The 15420-nt window shown below is 39.4% G+C and overlaps 1 protein-coding gene, 1 long non-coding RNA gene and 1 pseudogene across 5 annotated transcripts; 2 read left to right on the forward strand and 1 right to left on the reverse strand.

Moving 5' to 3' along the window:
* LOC109232767 lies at positions 238–573 on the reverse strand. Its single transcript, XR_002068985.1, has 2 exons — positions 465–573; positions 238–380 (listed from the first exon to the last, which is right to left on the reverse strand). It is a non-coding gene; the product is annotated as an uncharacterized LOC109232767 (long non-coding RNA).
* Positions 9237–13757, forward strand: LOC109232170 (DNA helicase INO80-like). 4 transcript variants are annotated; one of them, XM_019397849.1, is made up of 5 exons: positions 9237–11714; positions 11997–12093; positions 12179–12236; positions 12718–12948; positions 13080–13224. In XM_019397849.1, the coding sequence occupies exons 2-5, from the start codon at positions 12008–12010 to the stop codon at positions 13101–13103; spliced, it is 399 nt and encodes a 132-aa protein (XP_019253394.1). In that variant the 5' UTR covers positions 9237–11714; positions 11997–12007; the 3' UTR covers positions 13104–13224. The 4 variants fall into 4 exon arrangements, 3 of the variants coding, with proteins under 3 accessions (XP_019253394.1, XP_019253395.1, XP_019253393.1); XM_019397850.1 differs by having other exon boundaries at positions 9237–11650; XR_002068909.1 differs by adding an exon at positions 13456–13757 and having other exon boundaries at positions 9237–12236.
* LOC109232171 lies at positions 14556–15173 on the forward strand (annotated as a pseudogene).

The raw sequence follows: 15420 nt of genomic DNA on the forward strand, positions 1-15420 counted from the left end.
TGCAAAGAGAAGAACACGGTGATTACATAGGACATTTAGATACTGTATGTGCTTAAAGGCACATAGATGTATTAAAGAGGAAAGGAAAAGAGAAGGAAGACATCAATGGAAAAGATAACATACTGTTAGCATCTTTGCAGGGTCAAATGGTTGCACAGGTGGACATGACCCAGATATTTTGTATGTAAGCTGAAGAGCAGGTTGTGAGACAGGTAATTTAGAGTCTTCTCTTGTATTAAATGGTGTGTGACACCTGGCTTCATAGGACCATTATATTCCGATGTGCGTGCAAACCCAACCAGCAACCTCTTAATCCGTGGATGGTGTAGTTCCTCGAGCATTTTGTAAGCAAAATTTCTATCCGAGCAATGAGCATTTATCTACAAGATACATCTGGTAGTTAGTAACCAATTGCTTGTGCATGGAGAGCACAAAGTAAGAGCAAACAATGTAATACCACTTACAGGGGGTGCTCTCGTTCTAGGAATGAAGGAATATATGGAATGTAAGAGATTAACATTAGATTAAAGCCTATCCTGATGTTCCATGACCAAAGCTTCAAATGGTGCATCACCAGGATTGACATCCACGAATAACCACATAACAAGGATGCTTCTTCTAACTAAATACTAGAGCGATGTTCTTGACACCAGAAATATACAAGACGAGAATATGCAAATGAAAGAAACTTATAAAAGAGTTCATGGAGTGTTCTTGACAAACTAAAATATAAAAGATGACAATGTGTACTATATGTCTATTTTTAGTTAAGTCAAAATGACAGGAAACATTCCTCAGAAAGAAATTGAATTGTTGTAGGTCATAAGGCAGCTGTATCTTAGGATATTGGATTGTCATAAACAACTACAAAGCAAAGATCCCTCACCAGTCGGCTGAGCTGGTGCTCGTTCAATGTCCCACCACGCTCTGCGTGGTTCTCAATTCTGATCAGAAAGCACAAAGAATTATCACCAGGATGAACAACTGATACATTAAAGCAAGAAACACCTTACACTGAAACATACATACCCTTTTGAAAACCATTCTCTGAATTGTTCGTGGCTATCAAATAAAGTAGGCATAATTAAGTGGAGGAGCGCCCAGAGCTCAGCCACGTTATTTTGAACTGGAATACCAGTCAGAAGCAAACGGTTTCGACAATTGAAAGAGCAACAAATTCATACTCCATAGTAGATCGTGCTATACAAGTCTGTTTTGAAGACTTCCATGAACTAGCACATGCACCCAAAGTAAACACATAACCACTAGTGGAGAGTAACCCAGTTTGCATGGGCTTGTCGGCCTATGTTCATGTATGTAAAAGGTTGTATGGGCTTCTCTGCCTATGTTCAGTATACACGTGGTTATTTTGGTTTTATAGGCCCGTACGTCTTATGTATAAGTTGGTATCACATGTTATATTCTACTTATCTCACGACAACCTTTCGGCTTAGTTATCTATGATAGTATGACATGAAAAGATACGTTATGTTGGTACACGGTAGTAAGGTACCGGGTGCCCGTCGCGACCCATCGGTTTGGGTCTTGACAAAGAACTGTCCTAAGGATTCTACAAGCCGTGTCTTGTAGAGTCTTGTTTATGGGTGTGTCGTGCACCACACTTATAAGCAGGATGTTTAGCTACAGTTATTGCAGTTGCGATAGGGTTCTCAATTGCAAACCCTCGCAATTGGGAAGAAACTCTCGCAATTGCGGCACTGACAGGCTTGGGGAACTTCTCGCAAATGGGAGGATGGGTTCGCAATCGTGAACCCTGTTTCCCTCGCAAAAGTGACAATTTTGTCGCAAGAAACATCGCAAATGCGACCCAGGCATCGCAATTACGATACTTGTAGTTCCCACCTAAGGTCGCAAATGCGACACCAGAGGCACCAGACACCAGATTTTCATTTTTCAGTTCAAAACCTTCCGAAACTCATCTGAGCCTTCGGGGCTTCAACCCAAACATCAACACAAGTCTAAAAACATCATATGAACTCCCTCGCGCGATCAAAATACAATATAACATCTAAAACTACGAATTGAACACTAAAACACATGAATTGAAAGTTTAAAAGCTTCTAGAATTGCAAATAGGAATCGGAACCCTACCAATCAACTCCAAATGATACCAAATTTTGCAGGCAAGTTCTAAGTAACATAACATACCTATTCCAACTACTAAAATCAAATTCCAAACTGGATACGATTAAATTTTTCAACATAAAATTGCCAAATTTCGGCTAATCAACATAATTCAACCTACAGACTTACGAAATCAATTTCGGGAATACGCTCAAGTCCAAAATCATGATACGAAACTATCGGAGCCATTAAAACACCGTTCCAGGGTCGTTTTCACAAAAAGTCGAAGTTTGGTCAACATTTCTAATACTAGGGCAGCATTCCATCTCTTCTAAATGCTATTAGTCTTAGACTCCTTTGAGTTCATTCAGGCTATACCGAGCTTTCTATAACTTAGAGGAACCATCAGCTCCGTTTTCACTGGCTTAATCCCGAGGACTTATCCATTTTCCTCATCTTCTCACTTGCCCTTTCTTATCCTTACTCATGTCTTTCTAAAACCTTGTCGTTCTATCATACTTTAGCTTGCGACCGATTTCCTTATGCTTTTCTGGAACATCGAGACATCACATCGTCTCTAACTCTTCTTTACTCTCTAGTCTTTCATTGTAGTACTTAGGGAGAACCCTTGACTCTTGTAAAACTATGAGCCTATTACGGACCTTTTGATGTCTTTCCTTGCCTATTATCCATAGTTGCTTACCTCCATGACCTTGTACTTGTAGGATTGCTTCTGAACTGATATTTTGACTGTCTTCCTAGTGACACTCTCTTTTATTCCCGTAACATTCATACGGTACCTTAAACTACCCCGACTCCTATTTGAATATGTCTCAAGTATTATAGTGACATCACTACAAGGCTGAATTCTCCATGTTGGGGTTCACTCTATTTATCTTGCATGATCTGCTGAGTCTAGTCATTTCTAGGCTCTTCCTAAATCAACTACTAACTACTCGTTGGCCCATTCTCATATCCATATCCCGCGTAATCTTTCTTGGGTTATTTCCTTTGTCTTAACTCACTTCTCGCACTAGCTCCTTATTTATCAAATAGATCCCGAACAGGAACCCTTACTTCTTTTTCTTGGCGTTGTGCTTACATAATGTTCTGGAATCATAGCATATCTGTAACATTTGATAAGTGCAATCTCATCCCTTCCTCGGTTTTATCGCATTCTTCGTTCATCATTCCATAGTTACTAGATCCACTTAATTCTGACTTAATGCCACACCATTCCATATTCCCCCTTTAGGGGAGTACTAAGGGTTGGAGCTACGACGACCTGCTTATAGATGTTTTTCCTCTTCATCTTTGGCATCCTTTAACATCATCAACGACCCTTACTCGCCTTGCGGTAATCCTTCTGTTACCAAGGACTCGCGATGGTGACACTTAGTGTAACTGGCACATACTGTCCCTTAAGCATAACTTTGCTCATATTGCTTGCTTTAGGGAGCGTCTTCCTAAGTGACCATTCTCTGAATTCATCATGGATCTTCTTCTGTTGTCTATTCTATTATTGCTGGAACGTAATTTGAAATTCTCTTTTAGTTTATCTAGTTCATCAGTCCATACTGATTTCTATTACTCTAGGGTCTAAATTCTCCTTATGTTAATCACGTTAGAGTTGCGAACTTATTTCTTGAAATGAGGATGTAACCGTATGGCCTATACTCTTTTGTTGTCTTAAGGCCCATCACCTTTCGTCTCTTTCTTCATTTGACTATAGATTCTGGAACACTCTACCGTTGTCATCCATGTATCACATGTCACTCATAATTGTTCCTTATTTCTCTTTTCATTACTCTGCTAATATTTTTGCCTATCCTTTTCTTGTGAAAGCTTCAACACGACATTCTTTCGCTTTTAGCTCTCCTTGCTTCATTCATCAGCTCTTCGGGTTGCTCAACGTCCTCGCTCTACTAGGGACGAGAGTCACGCTAAGGTAATATTTATCCCTTCCTGGCTTTCAGTGCCTATCTTTGTTGTGCTCATATCTAGCTGTACTAATTTAGAGTGCAACATCTGGGTATCTTACAAGGAGATGTATTAGCACATTTGCAATATTCTTCGAAAATGTCAACTGACGCAAACAATTCATCCAACATTTTGGGTTACTCTAACCCCAGCCGGATCCTGATATCCGTCCTCCCTTATACTACTTCTGTTAACTCCCACGGGGCATAACTCGAATGGATGTGTCCAATTGTACGTACCTCTGTTACTATTGAAGGTAACTCAAAATGCTTATATCTCTCTACCTGAGTTGAAAATACCGATAATCTTCATTAACTGGGTACCTCGTACCCTTTTTCATCTTGCTTCTGTTGCTTGCTGGAACTTATGTCTACTTTCCGATTCTCTTTTTCCTTTATTATATTGTAAAAGTGGATAGACATTCTTGCCTTAGGGATCCTTATCAAGAAGCTTACACATCTTAGTATACACATGGTCTGCTGAATACTTCATACTTATCCATCATAAGCATGATGCAAAAATCGAGTTCTTCTAACTCAACTCTTCCACAACTATATCTCTTACCACCTGTATTTCTGGATGTAGGCATTGTCGTATCATGAATAAGATAGAGTTTAGGAAATTGATTTCTTACAACTCAGCTCTACCACACGATCTAGAGTAAGAAGAAAGAGTGACAGTCCTAAGTGCCCTGTAGCCTTCTACTTATAAGTGTGGTGCACGACACACCCATAAACAAGACTCTACTAGACACAGCTTGTAGACTCCCTAGGACAGAACTGCTCTGATTTTATATAACGATCTGCTCATGGCCTCGATCCTCAAACAATAAGCCTTTGCCTGGAACTGATTTTATATACCGAAGAATGCGGACAACTGCATCCCAATGTATCAAATGGAGAATTCATAAACTGACTCACTACACTCACAGGAAAGGAAATGTCAGGTCTAGTCACTGTGAAGGTAATTTAATTTACCAACCAACCGTCTATATCTTGCAGGATCGCTAAGAGGCTCCCCTGTCCTGGCAGAAGTTTAGAATTCGGATCCATCGGAGTGTCAACAGGTCTACAACCTGTCATTCCTGTCTCCTCAAGAATATCTAAGGCATACTTCCGTAGTGAGATCACAATACCAGAGCTAGACTGAGCGACCTCATTACCCAGAAAATACTTTAATCTGCCCAGATCCTTAGTGTGAAAGTGCTGAAAGAGATAGTGCTTCAACTTACTAATACCATCCTGATCATTGCCGGTAATAACAATATCGTCAACATAAACGACCAAATAAATACAGAGATTTGAAGCAGAATGTCGATAAAATACAGAGTGATCAGTTTCACTACGAGTCATGCCAAACTCCTGAATAACTGTGCTGAGCTTACCAAACCAGGCTCGAGGAGACTGCGGCGCAATTGACATACAAGGCCACTAGACTCCCTTTGAGCAACAAAACCAGGTGGTTGCTCCATATAAACCTCATCCTCAAGGTTACCGTGAAGAAAAACATTCTTAATGTCCAACTGATAGAGAGGCCAATGGCGAACAACAGCCATGGATAGAAAAAGACGGACTGATGCAATTTTAGCCACGGGAGAGAATGTATCACTGTAATCGAGTCCAAATATCTGAGTATATCCTTTGGCAACAAGACGAGCCTTAAGTCGATTAACCTGGCCATCTGGACCAACTTTGACTGCATACACCCAACGACAACCAACAGTCGATTTACCCGAAGGAAGAGGAACAAGCTCCCAAGTACCACTCATATGTAAAGCAGACATCTCGTCAATCATAGCTTGTCGCCATCCGGGATGAGACAGTGCTTCACCTGTAAACTTAGGGATGGAACAGAGGACAAAGATGACAAAAATGCACAATGGGATGGTGAGAGACGATGGTAACTTAAACCGACATAATGAGGATTAGGATTAAGTGTGGGCCGTATACCTTTTCGTAGTGCAATCGGTTGATTAAGAGGAGACAAGTTCGCAGTATTAGCAGGGTCAGGTGCAGGGCGTGAATCAGCTGGGCCTGATGTTAGGTGCGGACGACGATGATAAGTCAGGAGTGGTGGAGCTGTAGAAGGTTGAACTGGACTAGGTGGTGGCACTGGAGCTATAGTTGGTGGCACTGGACTAGGTGGTGGAGCTGCAACTGGAAATGTAGATGGTGGAGCTATGGAGGAAGATGAATGGGAGATAGGGACTGAATCTCCAAAAGAAGGAACTGGTAGCACCTCAGAAATATCTAAGTGATTGACTGGACCTGTGAAGTATGATTGGATTTCAAAGAAGGTAACATCAGCAGACATAAGAAATCGCTGAAGGTCAGGAGAATAACATCGATATCCCTTTTGCGTTCTCGAGTAACCCAGAAATATGCACTTAAGAGCACGAGGAGCTAACTTATCTTTTCCTGGAGTAAGGTCATGAACAAAACACGTACTCCCAAAGACACGGGGTGGAAGAGAGAACAAAGGTAAGTGGGGAAACAGGACAGAGAATGGAACTTGATTTTGGATAGCTGAAGATGTCATACGATTAATAAGATAACAAGATGTGAGAACTGCATCTCCCCAAAAACGCAGCGGAACATGAGATTGTATGAGTAAGGTACGAGCAGTTTCAATAAGATGTCTATTCTTTCTTTCAGCTACCCCATTTAGTTGGGATGTGTACGAGCAAGATGTTTGATGAATAATCCCATGGGAGTTCATAAACTGCTGCAATGGGGAAGACAAATACTCTAGGGCATTATAACTACGAAATGTGCGGATAGAAACCCCAAATTGATTTTGAATTTCAGCGTGGAAGGTTTGGAAAATAGAAAATTACTCAGACCGATTTTTCATCAAAAATATCCAAGTGCGCCTGGAATAATCATCAATGAAACTGACAAAGTAGCGGAATCCCAAGGTAGAACTGACCCGACTAGGACCCCAAACATCTGAATGGACTAAAGTAAAAGGTGACTCTGCTCGATTATCAAGACGCCGCAGGAAATGGGAGCAGGTATGCTTACCGAGCTGACATGACTCACACTCTAAAGTGGACAAGTGAGATAAGCCAGGTACCATTTTTTGAAGTTTTGAGAAACTAGGATGTCCTAGCCGTTTATGTAATAAATCTGGTGAATCAGTAACGAGACAAGTTTTTGGAGGAAGACAAGATGCGAGTCCATGTGATTTTGCAAGGATAAGGTAATAAAGTCCATCTGATTCACGTCCGGTACCAATGATCCACCCTGTACTGCGTTCCTGTATAAAAACAAGGTCATCAAGAAATAAAACAGCAGATTTAAGTGATTTGGCTAAGCGACTAACGACTATGAGATTAAAAGGACTACCAGGAACATAAAGAACGGAGTCTAAAGGTAAGGAAGAAGTGGACTTGCTTGACCTATTGTAATTGCCATGGCTTGAGACCCATTTTGGCCATTGTGATTGTTGGAAGAGATTGAGAATATGAAATACTAGTGAAAAGAGATTTGTTACCAGAAATATGATCAGATGCACCTGAATCAATGACCCAAGACTCAAAAGGTGAAGATTGGGAGACACAAGTCATGCTACTATTTGTTGGAACAACGGAGACTAATCCTGAAGATGTCTGTTTACGTGCTTTGTACTGAAGGAACTCAATATAGTCCGGTAAAGAAACCATCTGGATTGGATTCAGTGCATTGGATCTAGCGGATTGTGAGTAAAAGGCTTCCGATACGAATGCCATTATAATATCGTGCCGGAAAAAGCAAAAATTTTTTGGGGATCACTGTTCACGCCAGAAAAATCACTGTAGCTCGCCGGAAAATTCCAAAGTTATCGGAATCTGTCGGAAATAGTACCAGTGGACTCGGAATTGCAAGGAAATGAAGCTGTTCTGAAGAATATTTTTCAAAATTTGACCGGAAGAGGTCACACGCGCCGCCGGAAGCAGTTCTTCGACAGGCGCGTGACGGCGCATGGTGAGTATTTTCCGGTGAATTTTTATGGGGTTTGGTCGGATCTCTCTTGGGAACCTTGTGGTGGTGTTGGATTTTGCACAACACTGATAATTAGTGACTTTGACGCAATCAGTCAATTAGGTCACCGGAAAATTGCACGGTGACCGAGTTCTTTCTTCCCGGATGTCGCTGGAATGACGCACAACGATCTCTTCTCAGGGATACTCTGATACCATGTGAGAATGCACGGGAGAAAAATCTATTTGATTAATTATGACAATGATACAATGAGCCCTATATATATAATACATGTCCTACTCTTAATACATATGGGATTAGAGTTATTTACTATTATTTAACTCTCAAACTAACAATAACTAAGCCGAAAGGCTGCCTTGAGATAAGTAGAATATAACATGTGATACCAACTTATACATAAGACGTACGAGCCTATAAAACCAAAATAACCACTCGTATACTGAACATAGGCCAACAAGCCCATACAATCTTTTACGTAAATGACATATGTCTACAAGCCTCTAAGAATACATAATTTTCATAAAGATCGGGACAGATTCCCGCCATACCAAACAATACACGTCTAAATCATACTAACCAAAACAAGCAACTCCGAAGCAAATGGAGCGCACCAACATCTTCCGCTGAGCTGATAGCCTACTTGGAGGGCTCTCGACCTGTCTATCGGGACCTGCGGGCATGAAACGCAGTGTCGCCAGGGAAAAGGGACGTCAGTACGAATAATGTACCGAGTATGTAAAGCACGTAAATAAGTACATAACAGACATGAAGGAAATATAGAATGAATGACTCAACCTGTAAGACTGGATAACTCTGTAATTCATGAAATAATTATAGTGTCATGCATATGCGTATGAATGTCATGTCGTGCATAGGTACATGTTTCATAACATCATCAGGCCTCTGAGGGCATCCCATCATATCATCTCGGCCACTGTGGGCAGAATCATCAACGTATACCAGTTGATCATGTAGTGGTGCATATATAACGTCATAAGGCCATTATGCCACTGATTAATATCATGAAATAAACTTTACCAACTTACGTATTTTTGAAACCCATGAACAGATGATAGAATAATATGACACTTGGGACCTGGAGAATAAGAATATACACATCTCTAGCATATCTATGAATAGAGTGATTTATGGAAGTTGTGCATTTGCTCGTTTTGCTTGTGTCGTATAGATCATGCCAAAAAGAAAGAAGGGATAGCCTTAACATACCTGAGACGGTTCTCTTGACAATTCCTCTAACATACGCCAATCGCGACGAAACCCGTAACTGCGAGATCAAAATAGCGAACAATTCGTATGATATTCTTGGAAAAGGTTGCATCGTACTCTTTTAGAACCGCAAAATTTTACGTTGCTAAAGTTCTAATAATTCTCGTTGGAGTTTTCTGTGTAGGAATTGGTTGAAGAATTACGTTGCTAATGTAGTGTTTAGAAATGAATCATGTGAAATCACATTGTAATGTTAGAAATAAAGAAAGTACGTCTGATTGTTAGAAATGAAAATGTTAGGAATGAAATTTCTTGTATTCATAATCCTAGAGATGAAGTTATTACTTTGCCTCCTACCAAAAGCTCAAGATTTTAGAAATGAGGTGTTGTGTAATTAAAACATTACATAACAAGCACCTAAAAGCAAGCACCTAAGCAATGGTATAAAAAGTTTAATAGCACATTAGTGGGTAATGATTTTGTTGTTAATGCATTTGATACTTGTGTTTATTCCAAGATGATAGGATCAGATTATTATATGTTTGTATGTGGATGACATCTTAATCTTTGGCCCTAATGTGAATGTTGTTAATGAGACTAAGAATTTTTTGTCTTCTAAATTTGAAATGAAAGATCTTGGAGAAGCAGATGTGATTTTAGGGCTTAAAATCAAAAAAACTTCTAATGATTTTTCGTTATCTCAGTCTCATTATATTGAGAAAATATTGAAAAGGTTTAATTGTTTTGATGTAGCACCTATGAGAACTCCTTATGATCCTAGCATACACTTGAGAAAGAATAAGGAATCTAGTATTTCTCAAATTGAATATGCTAAGATAATTGGTAGTGTAATGTTTCTTATGAATTATACCCGACCTGATATTGCTTATGCTGTTAGTATATTGAGTAGATATACTCACAACCCCAGTAGTGAATACTGGAATGCTCTTCATCGTTTGTTAAGGTATTTGAGAGGTACTATGGATTGATGTTTGCATTTTAATAAATTTTCTGTTGTTTTAGAAGGATTTTTGTGATGTTTGGGTTACTGACAATGATGAAGTTAGCTCCGCTAGTGGTTATGTGTTTACGTTGGGTGCAGGTGCTATTTCATGGAAGTCTTCAAAACATACTTGTATAGCACGATCTACTATGGAGTATGAATTCATAGAGGTAATTAGACTTCATATCCTAATTGGTTCTTGTTCTTCCAATCAATTGTAGGTCTAGCTCTTATGTTCATAGCTTAGGGTTACAATTGATTGAGTTCATAGAGGTAATTAGATTTTATATCCTAATTGGTTCTTGTTCTTATAATCAATTCTAGGTCTAGCTCTTATTTTTGATTCCGCGTGTTTTGCTATATCCGTATTTTCGATACGATTCTGTATCATCTTGATATCAGAGCGGAGGTTTTGGATTGTTCTATCAATCCTTGGGTCTTTGTTTTGATTATCATCTAATCTGAAAAAAAAAATTAAAAATTCCCAAAAAAAGGAAGGTTACTGTTCATCTGTGTCTAAAATTAGAAATCATATGTATTGTTTCACTGTTTCATTTGGAAATCCGAATTCCTTGTGCTCGTTGTTGATTTTGGTTCTGAGATTTCTGATTCCTTCATTATCTGAGTTTAATTACCCTTTTTGAGCTTGAAATCATTGGAACCCTAGCCGAAATTGGGTGTAAATCCATTGGAGGCTGCTCGTTGAAGGTGGAGTTCAAAACTGCCTAATCTGAAAAAATTAGGGTTTGAATTCGATTGGGTGTTTATGATACTAGCTGGAAACTTCATTTTGAAGCTAAGTCTGAAGATTGGAAGCTGGTTTGACGAGTTTTTGGTTCGAAATTTTGAACTGCTTGTGCGAAGAAGAAGACGACCTAGGGCTCATCATTTCCGAGAGTGTTTGAACAAATTGGTTTTGGGGTTCTGTTCTAATTGGTGTTGAGAGCTGTAATCTATAGCTTGGGTTCGTTTGCGACTGAAATTCGAATTGGTTTGGTCGAAATTTTCGGAAGACTGTTCGAAGAAAACGAACTGAGCGTTGTCGATTTTGCTGGTTGCTCGTTGCAAATTGGTTGCTGGGGTTTGAACTTAAGGCTGTTGGTAAGTCATAGCTGAAATTTTAGCTCTTCTGGTGGAGGATTGAGCGAGAATCAAATTCCCTGCCATTGAAGCTCGAAGAACAGTTGTTTCGATTGAAGAACTTTCCGAACTGATTCGAGTAGCTGGTAAATCGAAGAGGAACACCTGTAGAGCTGATTCGAATTGCATTTAGGTTGATCCGGAGTCGATTCTCTCAAGGAGACAAGAACAACAGCTGTGTTCTTCAATTTTTTCTCCGAGATTCATTTGCAACTGAATTGGCTCCACGAAGGTAATCCCCTCGGCGATTGAACTTTCCAATTACAGTGTCGATTGAATTCAGAAGAAAACTCCAGGTTCAAATTCTCTAACTCCTGAAGGTTTGAAAGCATGTTTGAGTTTCTAAGTTCATGAACTTCTAAGTTTGAAAACTTGATTGTTTGAGCTGAAAGTTCTGTTCGATCCTGAGTTTGATATTCATTTAAGTCTGTGCATCCATGTATCTTGTTGCACCTGTTGAATAATCTAAATAAGGCAACAAGTTGTTGTTAATCATAACTTCTCACTCTCATTCGATCTTGTTGTGCTCTGGTTGACTTTCAATTGTCGAAACCGTTTGCTTCTGACTGGTATTCCAGTTCAAAATAACATGGCTGAGCTCTGGGCGCTCCTCCACTTTATTATGCCTACTTTATTTGTAAGCCACGAACAATTCAACGAATGGTTTTCAAAAGGGTATGTATGTTTCAGTGTAAGGTGTTTCTTGCTTTAATGTATCAGTTGTCCATCCTGGTGATAATTCTTTGTGCTTTCTGATCAGAATTGAGAACCACGCAGAGCGTGGTGGGACATTGAACGAGCACCAGCTCAGCCGACTGGTGAGGGATCTTTGCTTTGTAGTTGTTTATGACAATCCAATATCCTAAGATACAGCTGCCTTATGACCTACAACAATTCAATTTCTTTCTGAGGAATGTTTCCTGTCATTTTGACTTAACTAAAAATAGGCATATAGTACACATTGTCATCTTTTATATTTTAGTTTGTCAAGAACACTCCATGAACTCTTTTATAAGTTTCTTTTATTTGCATATTCTCGTCTTTATTTCTGGTGTCAAGAACATCGCTCTAGTATTTAGTTAGAAGAAACATCCTTGTTATGTGGTTATTCGTGGATGTCAATCTTATCTGGAATTTTTTATATGGTAATTCATCAAATCCTGTCATAATATCTCCATCTTTCTTCTCTCTGTTAATCTGAATAATATTAGCATATCTTCTTAGGTAAAGTCTAATATCTTCTTAGGTAACTAGACTTTCCATCTTGATGGATTTCTCTTTTCTGAATCTTCTGAACAGCATGCCATTTTAAAACCCTTCATGCTGCGACGGGTTAAAAAGGATGTGGTTTCTGAGTTGACTGGGAAAACTGAAATCACAGTGCACTGTAAGTTGAGTTCTCGCCAGCAGGCATTTTATCGAGCAATAAAAGACAAGATATCCCTTGCTGAGTTGTTTGATAGCAGCCTTGGGCATCTCAATGAGAAGAAAATTCTAAACCTGATGAATATTGTTATCCAGTCAAGGAAGGTGATTGATCTCTTTCTTTACTGCTCTTTCGTGTTGCATCACCTGATAATTTTATGGTGGACCTTCCATAGTAGTGTTATTTTTTCTAAAGTTTTTTCACCTAGTGCTTTTATTTCTCTTGTTGGAACCAGGTGTGCGGATCCAGAGCTGTTTGAGAGAAATGAAGGAACTTCTTACTTCTATTTTGGAGAGGTTCCAAACTCACTTCTACCTCCTCCCTTCGGGGAACTGGAGGATGTATTCTATTCTGGCGGTCGAAGTGCTGTTACATACCAGGTACTCCTTAGATCTCTTTATGCTTCTTGTTTGGTATTATTATTGTTTATATGTACACAGAGAACTGCCTAATTCAATGCAGTCATTTAATGGCATAGTGCATAGACAGCCCCTTGAACTTGTCAAAATTTTTGATTTATACACCTCGAGTGTGACCTATTGAACACTTAACAAAATGTACCTATCAAACACAATACTAACAGTCTCCAGGCACGTGAAACTCAAACGCAGATGACATGGAGATTAAACAAATGAGACGATGACAAGTGGAATTGAGACCGAATAATAATCCCAAAAAAGGGAACTATCCTAGCTGGATTGTGTACCGTAATAAAAAAACCTTTCAGATTGCTACAACCTCCCCTCTGTCACTCTTCATCCACCATCATGCCGACACTACTGTTCCTACTTCACCGTGGTTCTACCACCTGGAACCAAATTCCTGCGGCATCAACTTCCTTGTTGAGAGAGCTGCTTGGAACACTATTTTCTGCAGATAATTTGATAAGACATATCAGCTGGTGTTTTTTATGTGAAGGAGTGGTGAAGATGGTTAATACACGACCCGTGTTTTGGTGCTTTATAGTACAGGTTCTCTTCCGCCATCAATGCGTGGCAGAGGCTTGTAGCTCATCTTGGAATAACTGTTTGATAACAGATACTTAGACCCGCCTATGCATAAACAATGAGTTCTGAGTGTCGCTTTCTTTTGACGTCCTAACTCCTACCAAGCTTAGGTTAGATTGAATCATGGAGTAGTTTCTTGAGCATACTATGTGAAGCTAAGCATACAACAATAATAACAACATTAACAACTATGCTTTATGCTTTGTAGTTCTTATTATATGAAGTTATACGAAGCTGTTGTTGAGACTCTTGTATTGGTTTCTCTATTTGCTTCATTCATCTTATAACGGACTCAGTTTGCAAAGACCAGAGTATGTTTTCTACTGCAACATAACCCCATGACTAGGAAAGTTATCATTTGTAATGGATCTAAAATTGCAAGGATAAAGAAACTCTTCACTTGTGAGATTGCTAATATTCTCACTTGTTTTGCAGGACTACATGCACTACAGGAAATATAAGTACTTGAGGCTTGATGGATCTTTTCCACTATAATGGATAGACGAGACATTAGGGGTGTGCATTCGAATCGGTTTATCGATTTATCGATTTCGATTTCGATTTGGAAATTTTCCTTATCGAGTTATCAATTTCGATTTCGATTTTGTCCTCTTCGGTTATCGGTTTATCGATAAACCGATAAGATATACTAAAAAGACAAATATACCCTTATTCTATAATACCCTTTCCTTCACCCTAAGTCCCTAACCCCTCTAGGGTTTTAAGTTTTTCTCTGCAGACCTTCTCCGTCGTTCGCCGTATCCCCCGTTCCCCTATCCCCTTGAATCGAAAATGGTGAAAGGACGCCAAGGAGAGCGCGTCAGTCTCTATGTCAGAGGAACTGTTCTTGGATACAAATGGTCGAAATCGAACCAGTACCCAAGCACTTCGTTGATTCAGATTGAGGGAGTGAACAATAAGGAGGAAGTGGATTGGTACCTAGGAAAGAGCATGGCGTACATCTACAAGGCTAAGACAAAGAAGAACAACTCTCACTAGTCACTATCGCTGCATTTGGGGTAAGGTTTGCAGGCCTCATGGAAACAGTGGCGTCGTCAGAGCTAAGTTCAAGTCTAACTTGCCACCTAAGTCTATGGGATCTAAGGTCAGGGTTTTCATGTACTCAAGCAATATATAAGTGAGGCATCACGGAGTAGATGATAAGATCAAGGCCGTTGGATGCTTTGGAAGGCTTTATGCCTGATCAAGGATGTCTGATGGAAGGATCTTCATTTTTACTAGTTAAGACTTAAATTGTGGCTTGTGCTTAGTGGAGTTACATTCTTAGTGTTTTACTTATCAATTCTGAGCAATATGAAGATTCAAATCTAATTTTAAAAAAAAAAGTCCCTAACCCTATTATTTCCTCTACCCATTCTTCAGCGCCGCTTTTAGCTTCTTTTTGTCCATATTAGTTAGGCGTGTTTATTGCGATATACTTTCCGTGGAATCTCGCAAATTTTCTTATTGGTGTAATCGATAACCGAATCGATAAGCCCCAAAAATCGATAAATCGAAATTGAAAAAATCGAAACCTTATTGAAACGATAATGATAAGCATATGTACAA

The sequence above is a fragment of the Nicotiana attenuata genome, chromosome 9 (genome assembly GCF_001879085.1).
Source record: "Nicotiana attenuata strain UT chromosome 9, NIATTr2, whole genome shotgun sequence".
Lineage (NCBI taxonomy): Eukaryota > Viridiplantae > Streptophyta > Magnoliopsida > Solanales > Solanaceae > Nicotiana > Nicotiana attenuata.